This window comes from Bos indicus x Bos taurus, chromosome 5 (assembly GCF_003369695.1).
Source record: "Bos indicus x Bos taurus breed Angus x Brahman F1 hybrid chromosome 5, Bos_hybrid_MaternalHap_v2.0, whole genome shotgun sequence".
NCBI classification, from domain to species: Eukaryota; Metazoa; Chordata; class Mammalia; order Artiodactyla; family Bovidae; genus Bos; species Bos indicus x Bos taurus.
In genome coordinates this window covers 3,005,863-3,028,010 of record NC_040080.1, presented here as the reverse complement: position 1 = coordinate 3,028,010, position 22,148 = coordinate 3,005,863, and the positions used below count along the sequence as shown (strand labels likewise).

General features: G+C 52.4%; 1 protein-coding gene across 1 annotated transcript in view; it reads left to right on the top strand.

Moving 5' to 3' along the window:
• The window catches only part of TBC1D22A (TBC1 domain family member 22A), a 262,971-nt gene that overhangs the window by 72,037 nt on the left and 168,786 nt on the right, over positions 1–22,148 (top strand). Inside the window, exon 5 of the mRNA XM_027540480.1 lies at positions 17,195–17,265. Within this exon, the coding sequence (XP_027396281.1) occupies positions 17,195–17,265 (71 nt within the window). The remainder of the gene's footprint in view (positions 1–17,194; positions 17,266–22,148) is intronic.

The window sequence follows — 22,148 nt, the reverse complement described above, 5'->3', positions numbered from 1 at the left end:
GCACAGGCCCGGTGGCTGTGGTGCCCGCACATGGACCCAGCACTGCAGCCCCGCGCTCTGGGCACAGGCCCGGTGGCTGTGGTGCCCGCATGTGGACCTAGCGCTGCGGCCCCGTGCTCTGGGCACAGGCCCGGTGGCTGTGGTGCATGGGCTTATTAGAACCTGTGTCCTGCACTGATTCTTTACCGCTGAGCTACCAGGGAAGCCCCTGGCCTATTTTTTTGGAGATTTTTTGAGTCGAGTTGTATGAGCTCTTTGTATGTTTGGACATTAGCCCCTTATCCATCATGTCGTTTGCAAACACTTTCTCACGTTCAGTAGCCTGTCTTTCCCCTTTGGCAGTGGCTTCCGTTACTGTGCACAAGCTTTTAAGTTTAATTAGGTCGCATTTGTTTATTTTGGCTTTCATTTTCTTTGCTTTAGGAGACAGATCAAAAAAAATATTGCTGTGATTTATGTAAAAAAGGTGTTCTGCCTGTGTTTCTCCTCTGGGAGTTTTATGGTTTGTTCTTACATTAGGTCTTTAATCCTTTTTGAGTTTACTTTCATTTGTGATGTTAGAGAATGTTCCAGTTGCATTCTTTTTCATGTAGCTGTCCAGCGTTCCCAGAGTCACTTATTAAAGGGCTGTCTTTTCTCCACTGTATATTCTTGCCTCCTCCCTCGTAGATTGATTGGCCATAAGGGCGTAGGTTTGTTGCTAAGCTTTTTATCCTCCCCCCTGATCTGTGTGTCTGTTTTGGTGCCAGTCTCACACTGTTTTAATCACTGTAGCTTTGTAGTATAGTCTGAAGTCAGGGAGGGTGATTCCTCCAGCTCTGTTCTTCTTTCTCAAGATCGTTTTGGCTATTTGGGGTCTTTTGTGTTTCCACACAAATTTTAAATTTATTTGATCTACTTCTATGACAAATGTCATTGGTATTTTGATAGAGATTGCGCTCAATCTGCAGATTGCCTTGGGTGTGGTCATAGTAACAGTATTAATTCCCAACCCAAGAACACACTGTGTCTTTCTGTTTGTCTTGTCTTCTGTTTATTTCATCGGTGTCTTACAGCTTTCCGAGTACAAGTCTTTTGCCTCCTTAAGTAGGTTTATTTGTAGGTGTTTTGTTTTGACGTAATGGTAAATGGGATTGCTTCCTTAATTTTTCTTTCTGATGGTTTGTTTTAGCATATAGAAGTGCAGCAGGTTTCTGTGTGTTAATTTTGTACCCTACAACTTTAACAGATTCGTTATGAGCTCCAGTAGTTTTCTGGTGGCAGCTTTAGGATTTTCTATGTGTAATATTGTGTCATCTGCACACAGTGACAGTCACGTCCTCCCTTCCAGTCTGGATTCCTTTTATTTCTTTTTCTTCTCCAATTGCTGTGGTAGGGCTTCTGACGCTGTGTTGAGTAGAAGCGGCGAGAGTGGGCCTGCCGGCCTCGCTCCTGACCTTGGAGAACGTGCTCTTGGCTCTCAGTGTTGAGCGTGGTGTTAGCTGTGGGTTTGCCCTGTGTGATGGCCCAGCTCTCCTGATCCCCTCCCATTTCTCTTCTCCTTCGCCAAGCTGACTCCTCCTCACCGCTTCCTCTTTAAGTCACAGTTGTAACTCTGTGATTATCCCTTTTCCTCCAGGTCAGATTTGTGAGTCACTGTCAAGTCTTTGCCTCTGTGTCTTGATATCTAGTTATTGCTGAAGCCTGTCTGTTCTCGTTCCGTCGGAATGGTCCCGTGTCGCCTCCTTCCTTCTTTCCTTTCTGCCTTTGATGGGCCTGCCCTGGCTCAGACCTTTCTTATTCCTACTTATTGCTGAAGGAGCCTCCAACTGCTCTCCTTGGGTCCCTCTTCCCTCTAATACGTCCCGTGCACTAGCAGGGGGTGAGCCAAGCTGAAGCACTGCTTTCTCCTTGGCTTAACAGCTTCCTGCTGCTTCCAGGACGATCAGACTCCTGGTATTTAATGCCTTTCATAACGGGCCTCTTAATGACTTGCTCATCCTTCTACTCCTTCCAGACATAGGAACAGTCCTAATGCTGGACTGTTGATGGTTAATCTTTACTTAATGCCTGTGAATAGTGAAGACAGTATCATGTGTACTGAAATATAAAGTATGCTGATGGTGTGACAGATCACGTGTAGTAACTGCTCTAGTGGGTGAGTAATAGCAGTGAACAGTCACTCACTCTCTCTTCCAGGTCTGGAAGGTGTCTTTCTGCGTTTTTCCTTTGATCTCAGTGTCCCAGGAAGCCTTCTTATCCTGGCTCCACACAGAGTACCCAAGGCGCACAGGCTGCTCACAGGCCCAGGTGCTGGTTTACTTCTGTTGTCCTGGTATAATTATTAATTCAGTTCAGTTCAGTCCAGTCGCTCAGTCGTGTCTGACTCTTTGCGACCCCATGGATTGCAGCACGTCAGGCCTCCCTGTCTATCACCAACTCCCAGAGTTTACCCAAACTCACGTCCATCGAGTCGGTGATGCCATCCAGCCATCTCATCCTCTGTCGTTATGCCCCCAGTACCCACTTCAGACAGTGTATCGTATGGCCACCCGACCTGTGTGTAATGAAGAGTGCGGGTTCCAACGTAGGAAGTGATGGGCCCACAGCTGCGGCTCCTTAGGCCTGCCCAGAGCCCTAATTTCCTGCCCATCTCCCTTGGCAGGTGTGGGGTTTCAGATTGTCAGGTACCTTGTGTGTGCAGCCATGACGCCAGGAGTTGGGGTACAGGGATGTGGCAAGGCCCAGTGCCTGCCCTTGGGGAGCCCCTGGTCGGGTACAGACAGACCTGGAACCCCATACTGCTCCTGGCGAGAGCAGAGGTGTGCCCTGGAGGCGGACAGGCCGATGGCTTCGGCGGGTGGAAGTGGGTGGTGCAGGCCGGGAGCCAGGGAGGCGGTTCTGTGGATGCCAGTGAACCGCTGGGTGGACCCCGGGACAGGTGACGTTCCACACCCCCTGGGGTGGGGCCCACCCAGGTGGGGGAGCCCTGGTGGCCCTGGGACGGGCGCCTGCCTGGCTGTGCCACGTGGTGTGGGCCCGACGGCGGGAATGTAAATGGTCAGTTCTTGAGTGTGCCCGGGTCGTCTCTCTCTCGATGCCACCCAGCCTCCTTCTGTGCGTTTACACGTGAAATTATATGCAGGGGCCTGTGGGATTATGTTGCTTTGCCTTTGTAATTACATTGCACATTTATCTAAAATTAATTGAGCTTATCTCTGACAAGGCTGTCTGCAGCCTTTCTGCGGGCTGGATCAGCTTCCTGTCTGCTGGGTCTCTCCATCCTGCGTGGGAGCTAGGGGCTGGCCTGCTGGCCTGCGGGGTCACAGCGCGGAGGGGGTCCCTCGGGACAGCTGGGCGCCGGCGCCTCTCTGCTCTGCACTCCTGAGGGTGGGGTTTGGTCCCAGGGGGGTTTCTTGAGTGGCAGATGCCGAGGACGCGCTGGAGGGCAGGAACCAGGAGAGGTCATGATGATCTCGGGGTCCTAGCCAGACCCAGAGATGAGGCAGAAGGCTCTCTCAGGGGCCTTGTGTGGCTGCCCTTGACCTTCAGACATCGTAGCGTCAGAACGATGTTACTTGCTGACCCCTTAGTAGACTCTGCCTGTTGACAAGTGGAGCAGCGGCTGCTCTCTGGAGGGTGCGTGGCTCTGTGTGCGAATATGTATTTCTTAAGGCAGAAGTGGTGGGAGACCGAGGGTCTGTCCTCATCGAGTCCTTCTGGGAAGCAAAGAAGCGAAGCTCAAGCTCCTAATTTGCTTGAAAGGGTTTAGATATTTAACACGAAATAGCAGTAGCCTTTCCTTTAATTAAATGCCATGCAGCACTGGCTGGCGGATCAATGGTATTGAAGGGAAAACAGTGTAATTAGACCTTGTGAAGGGACTAAGAGATGACTGGGCTCTGTGTCAGGGAGGGGTGCGGGGGGCTGGGCTCTGTGTCAGGGAGGGGCGCGGGGGGCTGGGCTCTGTGTCAGGGAGGGGCACGGGGGGCTGGGCTCTGTGTCAGGGAGGGGCGCGGGGGGCTGGGCTCTGTGTCAGGGAGGGGCGCGGGGGGCTGGGCTCTGTGTCAGGGAGGGGCGCGGGGGGCTGGGCTCTGTGTCAGGGAGGGGTGCGGGGGGCTGGTCACAGGACGTGCAGGAGGCTGCACGCACTCTTCCCTGCCATAGACCTGGGAGCACCGGAGTTCTCCCTGAACATTTTGGGGGTACTTCTGGATTTCCTGTTAGTAACGAACGGATGTACCTCTCATTCACTCAGTCCCCTATTATCAGACATTTAGAGCCTATCTTTTTTGTTAACATATCAACAATGTTGTGGTGGCCATCTTTATGCATAAATATTTGGTTGTATTCTGGAGTGTCTCTTTGGGACAGATTCCCGGCGATGAAATGGCTAGCTCAGAGGGCGCGGGTGTTTTCAGCGAGGCTGGGATGTGACCTGGAGGTGTCCGTCCCCATGACAGCTCGTCCCAGAACCGTCTTCGGCCCTGCTGCCTGGTGCAGAGGGACGTGTTGCTTGGATTCCTGTGGCTACCTGGGTGCATGCGCAGGGCTCTGTGAGCATCGCTGGGTCGTGGTGTCCTTGGGGTGGGTGTGTTTGCCTCGTGTCTATCTGCGGGCCTCTCCAACCACAAACACGCCCGGAGCCACACAGCCTTTGTCCAGTTTTTAGTTCCTGTAATGAAGCCTGGGAATCCCTGGTGGGGCATCGCTGTCCCACGGTCCTGCTGTCTAGGGGGCGGGGGCTCTTCCAAAGCCAGCCCGTCCTTGCCCTGTGCAGCGCCGATCAGCCTCCTCAGTTCTGATCAAATCTCTCTGTCCCGAGGTCCATCATTATGTCCCCTGGAACGAAGGGCCCTCTCACCCGGCTCCACCTGCCTCAGGAGGCAGTTAGGGTTATACTGCTAGGTCGCTTCAGTCCTGTCCGACTCTGTGCGACCCTATAGACGGCAGCCCACCAGGCTCTCCCGTCCCTGGGATTCTCCAGGCAAGAACACTGGAGTGGGCTGCCATTTCCTTCTCCAATGCATAAAAGTGAAAAGGGAAAGTGAAGTCGCTCAGTCGTGTCCGACTCCTAGCGACCCCATGGACTGCAGCCTACAAAGCTCCTCTGTCCATGGGATTTTCCAGGCAGGAGTACTGGAGTGGGTTGCCATTGCCTTCTCCGAGTTAGGGTTATAAATAGCCTTTAAGAAACGCCTCAGCCAGGACTTCTGGAGAATGTCTTTATTGAGATATAATGCCCATGCCAGATAGTTCACTGTTCAAGTGTCTGAGACAGTGGTTTGCCGTGTGTTTGTCGGGTTGTGTGGCTGTCACTGCATTCCGTTTCAGAGCTTGGAGAGAAAGCCCCGGGCCCGTTAGCAGCCACTCCGTGCCCCGGCCCTAGGCACCCTCTAGTCTCCTCTGTTTCAGGGGATTTCCCTGTTCTGGAACTTTCGTATGATGGAGTCTTACACCATGTAGCCTTTTGAGAATGCCTCTTTCACTGAGCCTAATGTTTTCAAGGTTCATCCATGTTGAGTGTCGATCCTGGAGTCCTTTTTTTGGGCCAAACAATCTCCCATGGTATGAGTAGGCCACGTGTTATTTATCCATTCACCTGTTGGTATTTAGAGTGTTTCCTCTTTTTGGCTTTCTTTCCAAGTACCACTGCCGCGAACACTCACATACATACAGGTTTTTATGTTTTCATTCCTGTGGGTGTATCCCTGGGAGGGGAGTTGCTGAGGCGGGGGGTAACCGTTGACCCTTTTAAGGAACTGCCAACCTGTTTTCCGAAGGGGCTGGCACGTTTCACTTTCCCCTCTAGAAGAGGGCTCCAGTTTTTCTTTTCTCTCTCGTTTTAAATTTTACTGGAGTGCAGTTAGTTTACAATATTGTCTTAGTATCGGGTGTATAGCAAAGCGTCTCAGTTGTACACACACATGCGTTCATTCTCTCCTGGGTTTTTCCTCATATGGGTTATCACAGACGCTCCAGTTTTCCCACGCTGTTGAAGTCTGGTCATCCCGGTGGGCACGAAGTGGCATCTTGTTGTGATTTCAGTTTCCCTGATGGCTAATGATGTTGAGCATCATTTCACATGCTTATTGGCCATTTGTATATCTTTTTGAAGAAATAGCTATTAAGGTCCTTTGGCCTGATTTTAATTGGGTTATTGGTCTTTTAAAATTTGGTATCCAAGACTCTGACACTTAACAGTGTTCATTTTTTTCTAGTCGATTGCCGTGAGGACCAGCAGGAAAGCTGACTTTGGCTGGTCTGGCTGCTTCCTGCGGCAGCTGGTAGCTGGGTGGCGGGTGGAGGGGCCTAGAGCTTTCCAGGTGGGAGGGTGGGGAGAAGGGACGCCTGCCATGGGAGGAGGCAGGCCTGTTTTCCCGGCATTGCCGCAAAGCAACTTCTGTTTTAATAGGACTGGTTGTTCCCACTGTGAACAAATTGGGTATATTCAGGGAGGTAAATTATAATAAAAAAGAGAAAAAGGACAGGAGGTAAAAAAGAGAAAAAGGACAGGAGGAGGAAAGAAGAGTCCTGCTTTTGTGATTCAAGCAAGTAACCGAGTTACAAACTAGCAAAAAGAAGGAAGTAAGACTGCCAGATTCCTTTTTAACGCGGGTACGCATAGTCCTGTGTTCCCTTCCCACGGTGACACAGCCAGCTTCCTCCAGTGAATAAAATGCTTCCTGGAAACCTGCTCTAAAATGTGTGAGGGGCATTTCCTGCAGCACCTGTGACCTGAGCAGAAGCAGCAGACACGCCGTGGGGTTGCTTTGTGGTGTGTGTGGCCCTAAACAGGGTCACAGCGGGGGCACGAGGGGCAGGTGGGCGTGAGTCCTGGTTCTCCTCGTGGGGATGTCGCTGTTGTGGGCAGTGCTCTTTGGTGGAGGGATGTTTGAAAACACATAATAAACTTAATATTTAAGAATGTGGTGTATCTCACGTAGAAGGACTTAGCAGTTAATTGCAGCAGTTTCTACAATAAAACGCAGCTCTGTCCTTTTGAAACCGTTCATCTTTCCGGGTCGTGAGATGCAGCGAGGCGGCCTGAGTGTGGACCTCAACTGGCCTTGCCGTGTGTTCTCTGGCCTGTGGCTTCAGGACTTCGTGTCTGTGAGCAGAGGAAGTGGCAGGAGGCCCTGGGGCCCTCTCCCCATCTTTTTCAGGACGCTCAGGGCCTGTGAGCGAACCGTCCACCTCCTCTCGTGTGGTCGCCGAATCCCTTTCTGGTGGCGTTGCAGCCCCAGGCGAGGGGCCCGCCCCTCTTGCAGGAGCCCCTGGGCGAGGCCAGTGGCGCCCCTGCTCTGTGGCCAGGGCGGGTGGGGGGGTGGGTGGATGGCAGGCCCACCGCTCAGAGCCCCCTCAAGGCCCAGGAGTCTGTATCTGCCCCCCGTCTCCCCTGTGATTCCTGTCCTGGTTGGGACTCATCATAGCCCATAAGTCGGGTCAGGTCACCTTACACAGAAGGAAACTGCTGTCCTTCCTTTGGTCAGCGCCACCCACGTCCCTCGAGGCTTTCCCTTAGGGCCCCACCTGGGCGCCCTGTCCCCAGCCTGCAGCCCTTGGTCCAGATGCTCCCTTGAGGAAGGCCTTTCCCTCTGTCTGTCTGGTGGACTCACCCCACCTTTCAGGATCCCTGTGTGGCCTCACTGTGCAGAACCCTCCCTGGCGCAGAGTGTGGACAGGACAGGACTCGCCTCGGTCCCGAGTCCCGGCTGCCTCTTCCCACCCCCGGTCTCCCCTCTCCCTGTTCAGCTCTCTGCCCCTGGAGGACAGGACTCGCCTTGGTCCCGAGTCCCGGCTGCCTCTTCCCACCCCCGGTCTCCCCTCTCCCTGTTCAGCTCTCTGCCCCTGGAGGACAGGACTCGCCTTGGTCCCGAGTCCCGGCTGCCTCTTCCCACCCCCGGTCTCCCCTCTCCCTGGTTCAGCTCTTTGCCCCTGGAGGAAGGTTTGTGCCTCTCAGTCTATTCTGAGGCCTCTAAATGTGCATGCCTTCCCTGCCTGAAGGGAAATCCTTTAGATAATAGGAAAAAATTACAGCCGGGAAAGTTATTTTGCACAATTTTTAGGATGTTAATTGCAGCAATTAAAGGTCATCGAGCTTGGAGTCCCAGAATGCGTAGAGAAGCTGGCAGGCAGTGGGGCGTCCGGGCCCCTCACCTCCTCTTCTTGCTGCCAGAGAGGAGCTGGGAGAGGAGCCCTCACCGTCGCTCATCGCTCCTGCCCTCCGGCCTGCAGGACCCTGCACAGCCGCCCTCTGGAACTCTTCAACGCCATCACGCGGCCAGGAAAACAGTTCCCCTCCCAGCTCCGTCTCCTGAAGGGAAACCTTGTTCAGATTTGCCAGAGGCCACACAGGAAGGCGTTTTTTCATACTGTTCGTGGGGTTCTCATATAGCTCAGTTGGTAAAGAATCCGCCTGCAACGCAGGAGACCCCAGTTTGATTCCTGGGTCAGGAAGATCCCCTGGAGAAGGGACAGGCTGCCCACTGGAGTGTTCTGGCCTGGAGAATTCCACAGACTGTACAGTTCATGGGGTCACAAAGAGTCGGACACGACTGAGAGACTTTCACTTTCGTGGGGTTCTCAGACCACCTGACCTGCCTCCTGAGAAATACAGATAGGAAGCAACAGTTAGAACTGGACATGGAACAACAGACTGGTTCCAAATCGGGAAAGGAGTACGTCAAGGATGTATACTGTCACCCTGCTTATTTAACTTATATGCAGAGTACATCATGTGAAATGTGGGGCTGGATGAAGCACAAGCTGGAATCAGGATTGCCAGGAGAAATGTCAATAACCTCAGATATACAGATGACACCACCCTTATGGCAGAAAGTGAAGAACTAAAGAGCCCCTTGATGAAAGTGAAAGAGGAGAGTGAAAGAGTTGGCTTAAAACTTAACATTCATAAAACTAAGATCACGGCATCTGGTCCCATCACTTCATGGCAAATAGATGGGGAAACAATGGAAACAGTGACAGACTTTATTTTTTTGGGTTCCAAAATCACTGCAGATGGTGACTGCAGTCATGAAATTAAAGGATGCTTTCTCCTGGGAAGAAAAGTTAGGACCAACCTAGACAGCATATTAAAAAGCAGAGACATTACTTTACCAACAAAGTTCCGTCTAGTCAAGGCTATGGTTTTTCCAGTAGTCATGTATGGATGTGAAAGTTGGGCTTTAAAGAAAGCTGAGCACCGAAGAATTGATGCTTTTGAACTGTGGTGTTGAAGAAGACTATTGAGAGTCCTTTGGACTGCAAGGAGATCCAACCAGTCCACCCTAAAGGAAATCAGTCCTGAGTGTTCATTGGAAGGATTGATATTGAAACTGAAACTCCAATACTTTGGCCATCTGATGCAAAGAAATGACTCTTTTGAAAAGACCCTGATGCTGGGAAGTATTGAAGGCGGGAGGAGAAGGGGATGACAGAGGATGAAATGGTTGGATGACATCACTGACTCTATGGACATGAGTTTGAATAAACTCCGGGAGTTGGTGATGGTCAGGGAGGCCTGGCATGCTACAGTCCATGGGGTCGCAAAGAGTCGGACACTACTGAGTGAATGAACTGAACTGAACTGTGGTGACGGGATTTCCCAGGCAAGAATACTGGAGTGGGTTGCCATTTCCTTCTCCAGGGGATCTTCCCGACCCAGGGTTCAAACCTGTGTCTCCTACATGGCAGGCGGGTTCTTTACCATTTGAGCCACCAAGGAAGCCCTTGCATTGTGTGAGTCAGTTCCTCCTCTCTCAGCAGTGTTCCATCATTCAGATTTGTGTTGACACTTCTTCAGTTCAGTTCAGTCGCTCAGTCGTGTCCGACTCTTTGTGATCCCATGGACTGCAGCTCGCCAAGCCTCCCTGTCCATCACCAACTCCTGGAGCTTGTTCAAACTCATGTCCATTGAGTTGGTGATGCCATCCAAACATCTCATCCTCAACCATGTCATCCTCTGAACTGGCTGCGGCCCGGGGCGAGGGCAGGTGTGACAGGCTCCTCCCGGCAGCGGGACTGGAGAAGCGGGGGCCGGGTGATCCCTCCTCCTGGGCTCCCCATGGGCTTGGCAAGAACACACAGGGCACCCGCCACCCCACTTGCCAGAGGCCCGGCGGGCCCATTGGGACCCTCCCCCGACTCGGGGCGGGGAGGCGCGAGCAGACATTTCGTGTCTGCTCTCATCTCCTCCTGGATGCCCTCGCCCCTGTTTATGACACCGCTCCCTTCCTGTTGTGTGGATGAGGTCAAGGGCGGCCGGCAGACATAAAGCTGCTGGGTTGTGGCGTGGCTTCCCGGTGCCTCTCCAGCAGCGGCGCTGGGGTGTTCCTGGCGTCCCCTCCTGCAGAGAGGAGGCCGTCTCTGCTCGGTGTCCTGCGTCAGCTGTGCACCTTCCTCGAACTGCTTCCCTGAATGCAGTGTTACACTTTCCTCCTGCTTGCAGCGAGCCCCTGGAGGGTAGGAAGGGGTCTGATCGTACTCTCCCAGGCTTCTTTGGAGTGATCGGTTTTCACGGACCGGATAAATCAATGTGTGAGATGGACTCAGAGCAGGGGGAGCGTGGAGGTGGCTTTGGCCCCAGGGGCAGCTTACACAGAGGGGCGCTCAACATGTGCCGGTCAGAGCAGGCTGACGGATGCGCTTTGCCCATACCCTGGCTTCTAGGAGCCAGAGATGTGCTTGGCAGGCCCTCTGAGGCTGGAGACAGCTCAGCCTCTGTATTAGGTTCGCACGGGAGCCTCGGTGACGGTGATGCGCGTGCATTTCTTATGTGTCTTGGAAAGATCTACAATTTTATCGTTGTACCAAAGTGAATCAGGCTACAAACAAAATACTGTGGTGAAGAGTCCAGCGTTCTTACTTTATGCATTTTAGTAAAGTATTAAAGAGTTTTCCAGTCTCAATTTATAGTAGTATTTTATAATAATACAAAATGTGTGTTCTTTCTTGTTTTAAAATGTTTTAAAACATTAATGCATTTTCACACTAATGCATTTATTTTTGTTCAGTGTTTCTGCCAGATTTTAGTACTACCAAAGTTTTGAAAAATAAGACTTAAAACCAGTTCAAAAGAGTATTAGAAAAAAAATAAATTATGGATTGATTTTTCTATTATTCCTGGCTTTTCAGGGGAAAAAAAAGGTACTTATAATTAGGAGTTCTTTGCATACACCATTCTGTGACAGATTTTTGGTTCCGTCTCAGATGTGATTTTACATCCAATTAGAACAAACGAGCCCCAATGGCTGCGTGGTTTGGGCTCGTGGAGAGGAATGAGTAATTACATCCGGAAGCCTAGTAGGATCGAGCTCTTGCGTTTGTGTGTCACGATACTTTCCTGGGTGTTGTTTCTTTGTTCCATGCGAGGATTCTGTGACTCAAGCAAGGAAGGTATTTTTGTTTTGTTACAAGTTTTAGAGGAAGGAACTGGGGCTCAGGAGAGATTTAGAGGACTGAGGGAGGCCATAGAGTCTCACTGGCCACGCTGGGCCTGGAGCCCACGTCTGCTGAATCCACAGCCAGTGTCTGTTGCCCTGCCCCTCTCTGCTAGGTCAGCCTCCGGGGGAATCTTACTGAGAAGGGAAGACTCACAGCACATACGAGTATGGAGTTGTGATACTGGTGTTGTTTCCATAAAGACAGTTCCGAATTTTAGTTTTTAGAAAGCAAATGCGCGATTGTAGAAGATTTGCTCTTTATTTCTCATTCATTTCCTGCTTATTAAAGCACGTGTCACATTTTAGTTTTCTCTTGTAGACGACTAATGAGTCTGCAGTCTGATTCCGAGAAACATAGGGACAGAGAGCCGGCAGAAAAGCCAAACACAGGCTGTCACCATAAAGACTCAGGGAGCTGAAATAAAAGGTGGAAAAAAGATCTGCCAGGGACGTGCTACTCATAAAAAAGCTAATTTGTGAAATAATATCAGAAAAAAAGCAAACATCAATACAAAGAGGGATGTGTCATAGTGATAACAGGTTCAACTCGTTAAGTAGAGATGTCTTTCCTAAATGTGTTTGTCAGAGTCATGGGTGTAACAGCAATTCATTTTTTACAAGCAGAGACAGTATACTTTTCTATGAATACATCACAGTTTGTTAACATATCCGCCTGCTCACAGATTGTTCACAAGCCTTCCCCCCGTGGAAAAGCTGCTCTGAGGGTCCTTGTGGATACTGCACTGTGGGCCTGCGTTTCCAGTTCTGTTAGGCAGATATGAAGTAGTGGGGCTGCTGGGTCATGGGACAGATATATGTTTAACTTTACGTAAAATAAAAAGCCCTGCCATGTGGCTTTTCAAAGTGGTAGCACAGCGTCGGACGCGACTGAAGCAACTTAGCAGCAGCAGCAGCAGCCTTTTATCCTGCCCACCGTTATTTTTTAAATTGATGTGGAGATACGTGTTTCCAGCTGCCTTTTGCATCAGTTTCGTTAGGCCACATTTCTCAAGGAATATGTCCATTTCATGTAAATTTTGAATTTATTGGCATAAAGTTGTCACCAGGATCCGTTTATTATTTCTTTGTGGCTGTAGGGTCTGTAGCGATGTTCCTTTCTCATGTCTGACACTTTTTCCCAGTGGTCAAGTCTACCTACACGTTTTTATTGATTTTTTTTTTTTTGTTTTTAAAGCAGTTTGCTTATTTCCATGCTTATTTTATTTCCCTTCTTTTAGTTTAGCTTTGTTTAAAATCCCTCATCTTTTCCTAGCTTCTTAAGTAGAACCTCATTGCTTTGAACCTTTATTCTTTTCTGATTTAGGCTTTTAAGGGCATACATTTCCCTCCGGGCATTGTGTTAGTTATATCCTACACACGTTGATATCTGTTATTATCATTCAGTTTGAAATATTTTACAATTTTTTTCTTGTGATTTCTCTGATTTATGAGATATTTAGAAGTATGTTAATAAAGTTCCAAATACTTGAGGATTTCCTGGGTATCACAGTAGAGTGATTTCTCACTTAAGGCATCTGGTCAGATAAACCTGATGTTGTTTTGAGCTCTTGATGCTTATCACGACTTGCTTGGGCAGCACATGCGGCCCGCTTGGTAAATACGCTGTGTGTCCTTAAAAATAATGTGCATTCTTCAGGTGGTGGATGTGGCGTCCTGCAGACCAGTTAGATCCAGTTCACATCTCCCTTTACTGGTTTTTAAAATGCCTATTCTGTCGGTTGCTCTGGGAGGGGCACCGAAATCTCTGCCTACGATTGAAAGTTTGTCTATTTCTCTCAGGGTTTGCTTCATGCATTATGAAGCTATATTATTAGGTACACACATTTAGGAAGGATATCTCTGCTTAACGAGTTGAACCTCTTATTGTTACGGAACATCCCTCTTTGTACTGATGTTTATTTTTTTCTGATATTATTAAGCAAATTAGCTTTTTTATGAGTAGCACGTCCCTGGCAGATCTTTTCCACCTTTTATTTCAGCTGCCTGAGTCTTTATGGTGACAGCCTGTGTTTGGTTCTCCTTTCAGCGCTCTGTCCCCGTATTTCTTGCAGAATCACTAGTCGTCTAAGAGAGGAAACTAAAATGCAAGAAAGACTTCAATAAGCAGAAAATGAATGAGAAATAAATAGCACATCTACAGCAGTGCATTTGCTTTCTAAAAAGTAAAAGTTGAAAACATCTTTATGTGAACACCAGTGTCCCACCTCCATAGTCATCTGTAGTGTGAGTCTTTGCTTCTCAGTAAGATTCCCCCCTGGGAGGCTGACACTGCCGATGCTCCGTGACCCAAGGAGGCAGAGAGGGGTAGGCGTGTTAGCAGCGTGATCTAGCCCTCATCTGCCTCCTCCTGCTTCTATCTCCGAATTTCCTTTCTGGTCACTGCCCTGCTTTCACTGCCACCCTCACGGCCACCACCGCCTCTGCCTTGGGCTTCGAAAGTAGGCCCTTGCCTGGTGGTCTTGTGACTGCTGGCCCCTCTGATCCTTTTTCCACACTGTGGTCAAGCCCTTGCGTGTAAGCTGTTCCTGGGCCCAGAATGTTCCCCTTGCGGCCCCCTCTTGTCTCAGGTGGTCTCTCTGCACCTCTGGGTCGCGTTTCAGCTCTGACGCCCTCCAGGAGACCTTGCTGACGGGGTGCACCTCCCCCTCAGGACTTCGCCGCGTCCGTCCCCTTGTGCTGTGAGCGCTTACTCTGGTTGAGACCTCCCCCCTCAGGACTTCGCCACGTCCCTCCGCTCGTGCTGTGAGGAGACCTTGCTGACGGGGTGCACCTCCCCCTCAGGACTTTGCCGCGTCCCTCCCCTCGTGCTGTGAGCACTTACTCTGGTTGAGACTTTACCTTGGTCCGCCCTTGGACCGAGAGGTGAGTTCCCCGCGTGTGGGGTCTGCGTGCGGTCACCCGTGTAAGTAACTCCCCTGCCCTGCTGGCCCCAGGGAAGCGTTCCTTAGATACTTGTTAGCGTCCGTCAGTGACCTCCGTGTTTTCCTGTTTTTCTGTCTTCAAGTAAAATCTTACCGTTTTCTTCACATGGTATTTCTGGTGCGTTTCTTGTTAAGCTCATGCCTGTAACCTTTTCCACTTCTTTTTTTGTCAGTAGAGACAAGCTATTGATTTTTTGACTCTTGTATCTGCCCGTCTTGCTGAACTCAGAACCTGGGGTCCTCCGTGTCTCTGGGTGCTGTGTGCCTGTCTGCTGGCTTCATCCTCAGGCTGGTGGTGGGGTGGGGGGCTGCCGGCCCCCAGCTTGACATCTGGCACCACCAGCATTCAGAGGAAGCAGAGATCCAGAGATCAGAGATCTAGCAGATCCCCAGAGAGCCAGGAGAACTGTCCTCAGGCGCCCCTGCTGCTCTGCGCTCTCTTCCCAAGGTTCAGATGGGGTCCCAGGCCCATGGCCAGATTGGCTGCTGGTGAGGGCGTGGCTTTGCCCCCATGCCAACCAGCCCAGCCTGAGTGTAGAGCAGGTGGGTGGGTTCGTGCCCCAACCTGCTGCGGGGGGGTGTGTGTGTGTGTGCCTCCATGCCAACCAGCCCAGCCTGAATGTACAGCAGGCTGGTGGGTTCCTGCCCCTGACCTGCTGGGGTGAGTGTGTGTGTGTGTGTGTGGTCACTTTGCACAGTCAGGATTCTGCTGGAAAGGTGGAAGGTGCAGATGGCCCTGACCGGCTGGGTGTGTGTGTGGTGGTGGGGGGAGGGGGGCGTCACTTTGCACAGTCAGAATTCTATTGGAAATGTGGAAGGGGCAGATGGGCCTGGGTTGAAAGTCCACACCTGACCCCTGTCAGAGTGGCCCTGGGACTTCTCCCACCCACATCCTGACACCTGGATCAGGTTGGAAGATCTCCTGGTGTGCAGCGGCCTTTTCGTTCCTGCAGTCTTACTGATCTTGGACCTTCAGTGGTGTTGCAGTCTGCTGAGGTTTGATTTTGGACCCTTCTGTCTGTGAGATCTGTCTGCATTAGCAGAAGCCTTCTTAGTAATGGGAGTCCACGGTGGGGAAGGACTTGGGGACATGAAGGCCCCTTGGTTTGCGTGCCACCACGGCCGAGTCCCCTCACCTCTCTGAGCCTGTTCCTCCATCACTCAGTAGGACCGTGGCCCCAACTAACTCAAGCTGCCTGGAGGACCTCATACCCGAAAGCTCCCTTTCAGCACCAGAGTCAGAACCGTGTCTCACTGTGTTGACTGAAGGTACCGTCTTGCGAGGGTCCTTCATGAGGAGAGAGGTTCAGAGGACATCAGTGGTGGAGATTTCTCTAGGCTTTCTTCATAAACAGTCCTCAGAAAGCGGGCCCATGCAGCCACTGAGGCCCCAGGAACGTGATTGGTAAACATCGCATTATTGGTGTTCGGATATTAGGTTCCTGCTTTTCATAATATCCTCAGGGAACTGGGGAAGATTTGATATTTTCTGAGATTGCCGTGAAACGCAAGTTATTGCTGGTGCCGTCGCCCAATTATTCCGTACTTATTTTACTTAGACTTTAGTAATTGGAAAGAGATTAGATGTCAGGACTTTGTGTTTTGTTGATTCTATTACCAGAGTTCTTCTCTTTAATCATTTCCTTTATTCCTAGTATTAATCATTAGCTCTGAGCTGTTAAGGGAAGAACCTAACTTAAAGGAAAGAAATAATTACTTCCGTTTCTGTAGGTCTGACTGTTAGGTACCTACAGATTGAAATGTGTTCTCTGGCCATTCGGGGCCTGTGATGGAGGCACTCGAGGAGACCCCGAAGGTCGGAAAGAACCCAGGGCCCTGACTTACCCGCTTCCCCAGGCTGCGCCCTGACCTGCTCTTGTCCAGGCGCCTCTGTCCATGCCAGCCCCGCCCTCTGTGACCACCGCCCAGCCTGGGGTGTTTGTTGGGGCAGCTGTGGCTTGCACTGTTGACGCTTGATTGTCCCCAGGGTGTGATGTGGCCACATCCTTAATCAGTGCTGTGTAGACACAAGCTTATCTCCACGAACTGATGTCTTTCAAAACCCCTACTGACACAGAGAACAGATGTAGAACCTGGGCTGGGGAAGAAGGAGCGGGTGGGACGAATAGAAGGCGGGACGTGGCGGCGTGTACACTACCTCCTTAAAGTCAGTGACCCGTGGGGGTTTGCCGTGCGACTCGGGACTCACACCAGAGCTCTGTAACCACCTTGAGGAGTCAGATGGGGTGGGAGGTGGGAGGGAGGTTCAAGATGGGGGGGGACACACACGTATACCTCTGGCTGACTCATGTTGATGCATGGCAGAGACCAGCACAGTGTCGTGAAGCAACTATCCTTCAATTATAAAGATAAATCTATTAAAAAAAGTCTGTCCTGAGAAGCACACCTCATGTAGGTCTTCTTAAAGAGTAAGTGGTGAGAGTGACAAGGGATGAAGGAACGGTGTGAGCTGGGGGCGGGGGGAAAGAGGGAGGGGAGTGGGTGCGTGGGGAGGCAGGAGGCTGGGGGAAGCGTGTCCTCTGCCCCTGGCCTGTCCCTTTGGCTCCAGGGACGCTTGGGCCGTGTAGAGCAAGCGTGTGCTAAGATCTAAAGGCAAACAGGTCACGTTTAGCTTGGTTTGAATAGAGTGGTGACTTCTCCGGTGTGTTGAAAACAATCAGTATCTGAAATTGTTCTCATTTAGGTTCATTATGGTTTCATTTATGGGGCTCCTTGCCCCCCGAGGAACTGGAGGAGGATGTCACCCGAGGGGGGAAGCTTTGCCTGCCATCCGTAACCCCCTTCTTCCCGTCTCTCTTGTGTTAACAGAGGAGCTCAGGAAGCTGAGCTGGTCCGGGATCCCCAAGCCCGTCCGTGCCATCACGTGGAAGCTGCTCTCAGTAAGTTGCCCCCCTCTGTGCCCGCACCCTGCACACCCTGCCCAGGCACCGTTCTCCCACGAGGACAGGCTCTCCCGGCCCGGGCGGGCTTTGAGCCCCACACGTGTCCCAGCTCCACCTCGCAGATCCGGCTTTGGCTGGGGCTGTGATGGCATTTCCCACCCTTAGCTCAGTTTCATGCTTGGTTTGCCAAGACTGGGAGAAAATGAGGGTAAATCATAACGGCTGTGTTCTTTTTCTCTGATCTTATTATTTTTAAAGTCTTTGTGGTGTTTCCAAACCTGTGTTATAAAATGGTTCCAGCATAGAAGATTCTTTCAGCTCCGAGGACTCAAATAGGGAAATCTTTTAAAAAGCATCAGTGGTGATGGTGTTAGACCAGTGTGTGTTTGTGTGACGGAGGCTGGGCTGTGGCTCCCTCACACCCAGTGCGGAGCAACACATTCTGGGGGCTTCGGGAGAAGGTGGGAGCTGGTTCTCGCCCTGAGTCAATGTCAGAAGTGAGCTTGGCCCTGCTGAACATCTCGGAGTCGTTTCTAGACAGGTTTCTTCCCATTTCCTTTTTTTTTCTTCCTTGTTATTTTGGGAACTAAGTCAATAGAGACCCCTAAGAGTTTACCCTAAATTGGGTTGGACTTTCAGTATTAAAAGAGTCTTTCTTGCTAATGAGCTTTAATAAATTTGCAGCTTAGTACCTCGTAATCCTGCATGCAGATGCAGCTCCGAACAGTGAATATTTATTGATCAAATATTCTCTTGCAATTAAAATTAGACCCGCTGCAATTGCTAATGTTTTTGTTCGGTGTTTTTTTATTTTAAGCGTTTGTATCTGGTTTTCCCAACATTCTCTAAGAGAGGCTACAGGCTTTCCAGGCCGCATTTTAGGAAGTTCGCATTTAGGAAGACTTTCCGGGTCTCTGTGGAGGTTTTGCATTTGTGAAGGGTGTGCTCCTCCTGGTGGAAAGCCCTCTGTGAATTACGTTGTCCCGGCCTCTTCCTTTAGCTCCCCGCCTCTGCAGGTCATGGTTAGACACCCTCACACGCTGCCCAGTGACTGCCTTGGAGGAAGAGCCGCCTGGGGTCAGTGGGCAGAGGGGCAGGGGCGACGTGAGATCGGCTTGGCTCGGCCGGTCTGAAGCGGGGCGGGACGGTGGGGAGGGTCTGTGACCAGCGGTGCTGGGATGCAGGAGACAGAGTCTGGCCTTCTTGACGTTTGTTCACGTCACCACCGCCGGTTACAGGGGCCCCTGTCCAGAGGCGGAGGGGAGCCGGACTCCAGCGCACCACAGTGGGGGCCTTGGGTTGGTCAGGGGTGCAGCGGGATGTGATCGGGGACCACAGACCGTGGCGTGCGTGGGCCGCAGGCGGCCCCAGAGGGCGAGAGGAGGGCGACAGTGTTTTGGGCACGTGTCTGGGGTCTTCGCCCCCGGGTGAAAGCGGAGGCGGGCTGGGGTGGAGGAAAAGGGCAGAGGTGACTAGGGCAGCTCTCACTGTCTTCGACTTGCGTTGACAGATGAGTTAAAAAGGCGTTGGGGACAGTGAGCCGAGCCCGTCCCTCCGAAGGTGGGCCACCAACGGGAGGGCGTCCCACAGCTTCTCGGAGAAGGTGGGGTGCTTCTGGCCGTCTCTAAGGGCGTGTCGGGGTTTCCCGGGTGAGCGACACGGGAGGTCACGTGGCCTGGGGAGGCAGAGAACCAGCACCGAGGCTCCCCAGGAACCGGCGGGTCAGCTGACCCCTTGGCGGGGGCAGGGGGTGGGAGGGGGGGTGCGGGGAGGCCAGGTGCCCAGGGCTGGGCCGCCTCCTGAAGGCCTGAGTGAGGGCAGGGGGCTGTGGGGTGAAGCCAGGCGCCCCGGGCGGGGGGAGGCACTGCAGCTTGCCTCCTCCCCTTGTTCGCTCAGCGTTGCCCGAGCAGTTCCACGGTCTTGGGCGTGTTGTCTGTGGCCGGGAAAGCAGGGAAGGGGAACAACCACGTCCCCGTAGCTCCTGGGGCCCGCCGAGAAGGAGGGAGCCCCTGCCCTCTCTGCCCTCTGGCCCCGGGGTGGAGCTGGCCCCCTGCAGACAGAGCGCCTGTCCTCCCAGCATGCGGCTCTCCCCGCGCCTCTCCTCTGCCTTTTTGCTTGTTCTGCAAACGTTTCTTGTGTTTGCTGTGTGCCGTCCTGCGCAGTGTGAGATTCCTGTGCCAGCAGCGGGTCATGCCCCTTGGAAGGGGGTAGGAGCTGGGATGGGCGGGATGGAAGGGGAGGAGGGTCCCAGGCCACTGAGGAGAAAGCCAGTGTGGGTGCTTGGGGACTGTGCTCACTGACTACTCAGGCCTGTGTGGGTCAGCAGGGGTGTCACCCCCACCTGACGGGCTCCCGCCTGCACACGCTGTGGCCTCAGGGAGTGGGGAGGGGATCTGGGCGTCCGGGGCAGGGAACCCACGCAGTTAAGGGGTGCTGGTCAGACATGGGCTTGGGCAGGCAGGGGGAAGTCTTGACTGTGGGACCCTTCCTCTCCCGTCCTGTGAACCACACCCGGAGCTCGTGAGCCTCTGTGCTCGTCCTGGGGTGCCCCCGGCACGGTCAGCCTCAGGCGTGTTCTCTGATGGGAGACTTGGAGAGCACAGTGAACCCCGTTAATCACTCGGCCAAGATTCAGCAGGTGTTTCTTGAGCATCTGTCCTGGGCTGGGCCCTTTACAAGTGTGAGGCCCACGAGTGTCCTGGAGGAAGCACCCGGGGGCTCCTGGGGCTGGGCCGGGGGTGGAGCAGCGGTCACCCAGTCAGGACTAGCTCTCAGTCATTCTCTGAGGGCCTCACGCTCCTGTCTCCTGGGGAGTTCTTGCGAATGCTGACGTGTGGGCCCATGGAGCAGATCCCGGGGTGGACTGCAGTCCCAGGGTGTGCACCGACTCCAGGTTCCACCGAGCACCTGGCCCAGGCTGGGGGGAGGGGCAGGGGCGGGCATGGCAGGGGTGTGTGGGCTTCGGGCCTCCTCTCTACCTGCAGCTTTCCATTCTGGGTCCACACTTGTGTTAGCCGGGGGGCTTGGTAATTGCTGCCATCTGGATTCCCCAGGGGTGCTCTTGCAGGTCCAGGGTAGGGGGCGCTGCTCTAGGACACTCTGGCCCCCTGAGGGACAACGCAGGGCACCCCCGAGCTTGCTGGGAGATGAGGCGTCGAGGGCAGCACCCCTGGGCGGAGCGCTGGGGGGGCGCGGCTGGGCCTGACTCACCTGCAGCTGAGGGGCGGCTGTCGGTAAGAGTTTATGCTCTGCCTCATTTAGGGAGACCACCGGCTTGCCTGATGTTTCAGGGTCTGCCGTTAACACTGTCCTGGTGGCGTGTGGACGAGCACTTTCTTAACGGATGAGTAGGAGATGCCGCTTTAATGAAGAAAGATGGGAAGCCGGGCTCTGGTCACTCAGGAGAGCTAACCCGTACTCCAGAGCTCACCGGTAAACCGCTTCTGACGCCATCTAACGCTGAAATTCCATGCAAGTGGTGCAGAAACTTTTAAAAACCAATGCTGTAGACACTGCTTTCCTTCAAATAGATAGCCAACAGGGATCTGCTGCATGGCACAGGGAACCCTGCTCAATATTCTGTAATAACCTAAATGGGAAAAGAGCTTGCAACAAGAACGGGGGATTGTACGTGTGTAACTGAAGCACTTTGCTGTAAAACCGGAAACTAACTCAATGTTGTTAATTAACTATACTCCAACATGAAACAAAAATTTAAAAATTTAATGCTCTAGAAACTTACATTTTTGGCTCTTTTAAAAAAGCATTTCAGAAATATCCAACAAAAACTAAGCACTTGCCATCCGTGGCAGTCGGTAGGGTGGTTGGAAACGACGAGTGAGGCTCTTACGCCGTCTTTCCTTCTGTCCGTTCATCGAGGTGAGTTTGCACGTGAACCCGGCGGGAGGGAGCGACTTGATGTTTGTGTCAGCGGGACAATTCTGATATAAGTATATGCGTGCATTGTTTTACATTTATGATTAGTGTTTTTATAGCATGCTAATACAGCAATTAAGTTTTCTGTAGTTCTGTCATTTAAAATTCATTGCATACTTGAATATATTTCATTTGCATAATTTCCAGTCTTGCTTAATTATCTGGAGGCCTCAACTTGCATGTGTGTGTTTTCCTTCAGGAAGGGGAGCGTCAGGAGGCTGTGGGCTTGCTCATTGCCCGCATCCCCACTTCGATGCCCTTGCCTTTCAGAAGTTCTGTCTCGGTTCTTCAGTTAACATTTGAGGGTGGCGAGACTTTCTGGGCCCTTGTTCCCGTTCAGTTAGAATCCACCGGTGGCACTGCAGGTGGTCTGTGTCAGGCTGTCCCCTCCGGCCGCAGCCGGCGCCCCCCCGGTGGCCCCAGTGCCCTGACCCGGCCGCTGCACGCGTGTCCACCCTCCTCCCGTGCCAGGCCGTCTCGAGCTTGCCCAGGGCTCCCCGCGGCTGTCACCTGTGCGAGGGCGTCTGTCCTCTGTCTCTCCACCTCCATCCGCTCCTCCACCTCCAGACCCAGCCCAGAGGAGGGTGCCAGCCCATCCCTGTTGCTGGTGTTTAGTCCCGCAGTCGTGTCCGACTCTGCAACCCCATGGGCTGTAGCCCGCCGGCTCCTCTGTCTGTGGGATTCTCCAGGCAAGAACACTGGGGTGGGTTGCCATGTCCTCCTCCAGGGGATTTTCCCAAGGGATCAAACTCACGTCTCCTGCATTGGCAGATATATTCTTTACCACTGAGCCCCCTACTTCTCATGAATTAGTTCAGACACAACCTCCTAGCCTCCTGGGTGGGGACCCTTCTTGGGGTGTGGCAGTGTCATCCCAGATCTGTTGACCTCATGCCTTCATCCGCCAAGTATCTGCGGAGTATCTGCTGTGCCAAAAGGTACCC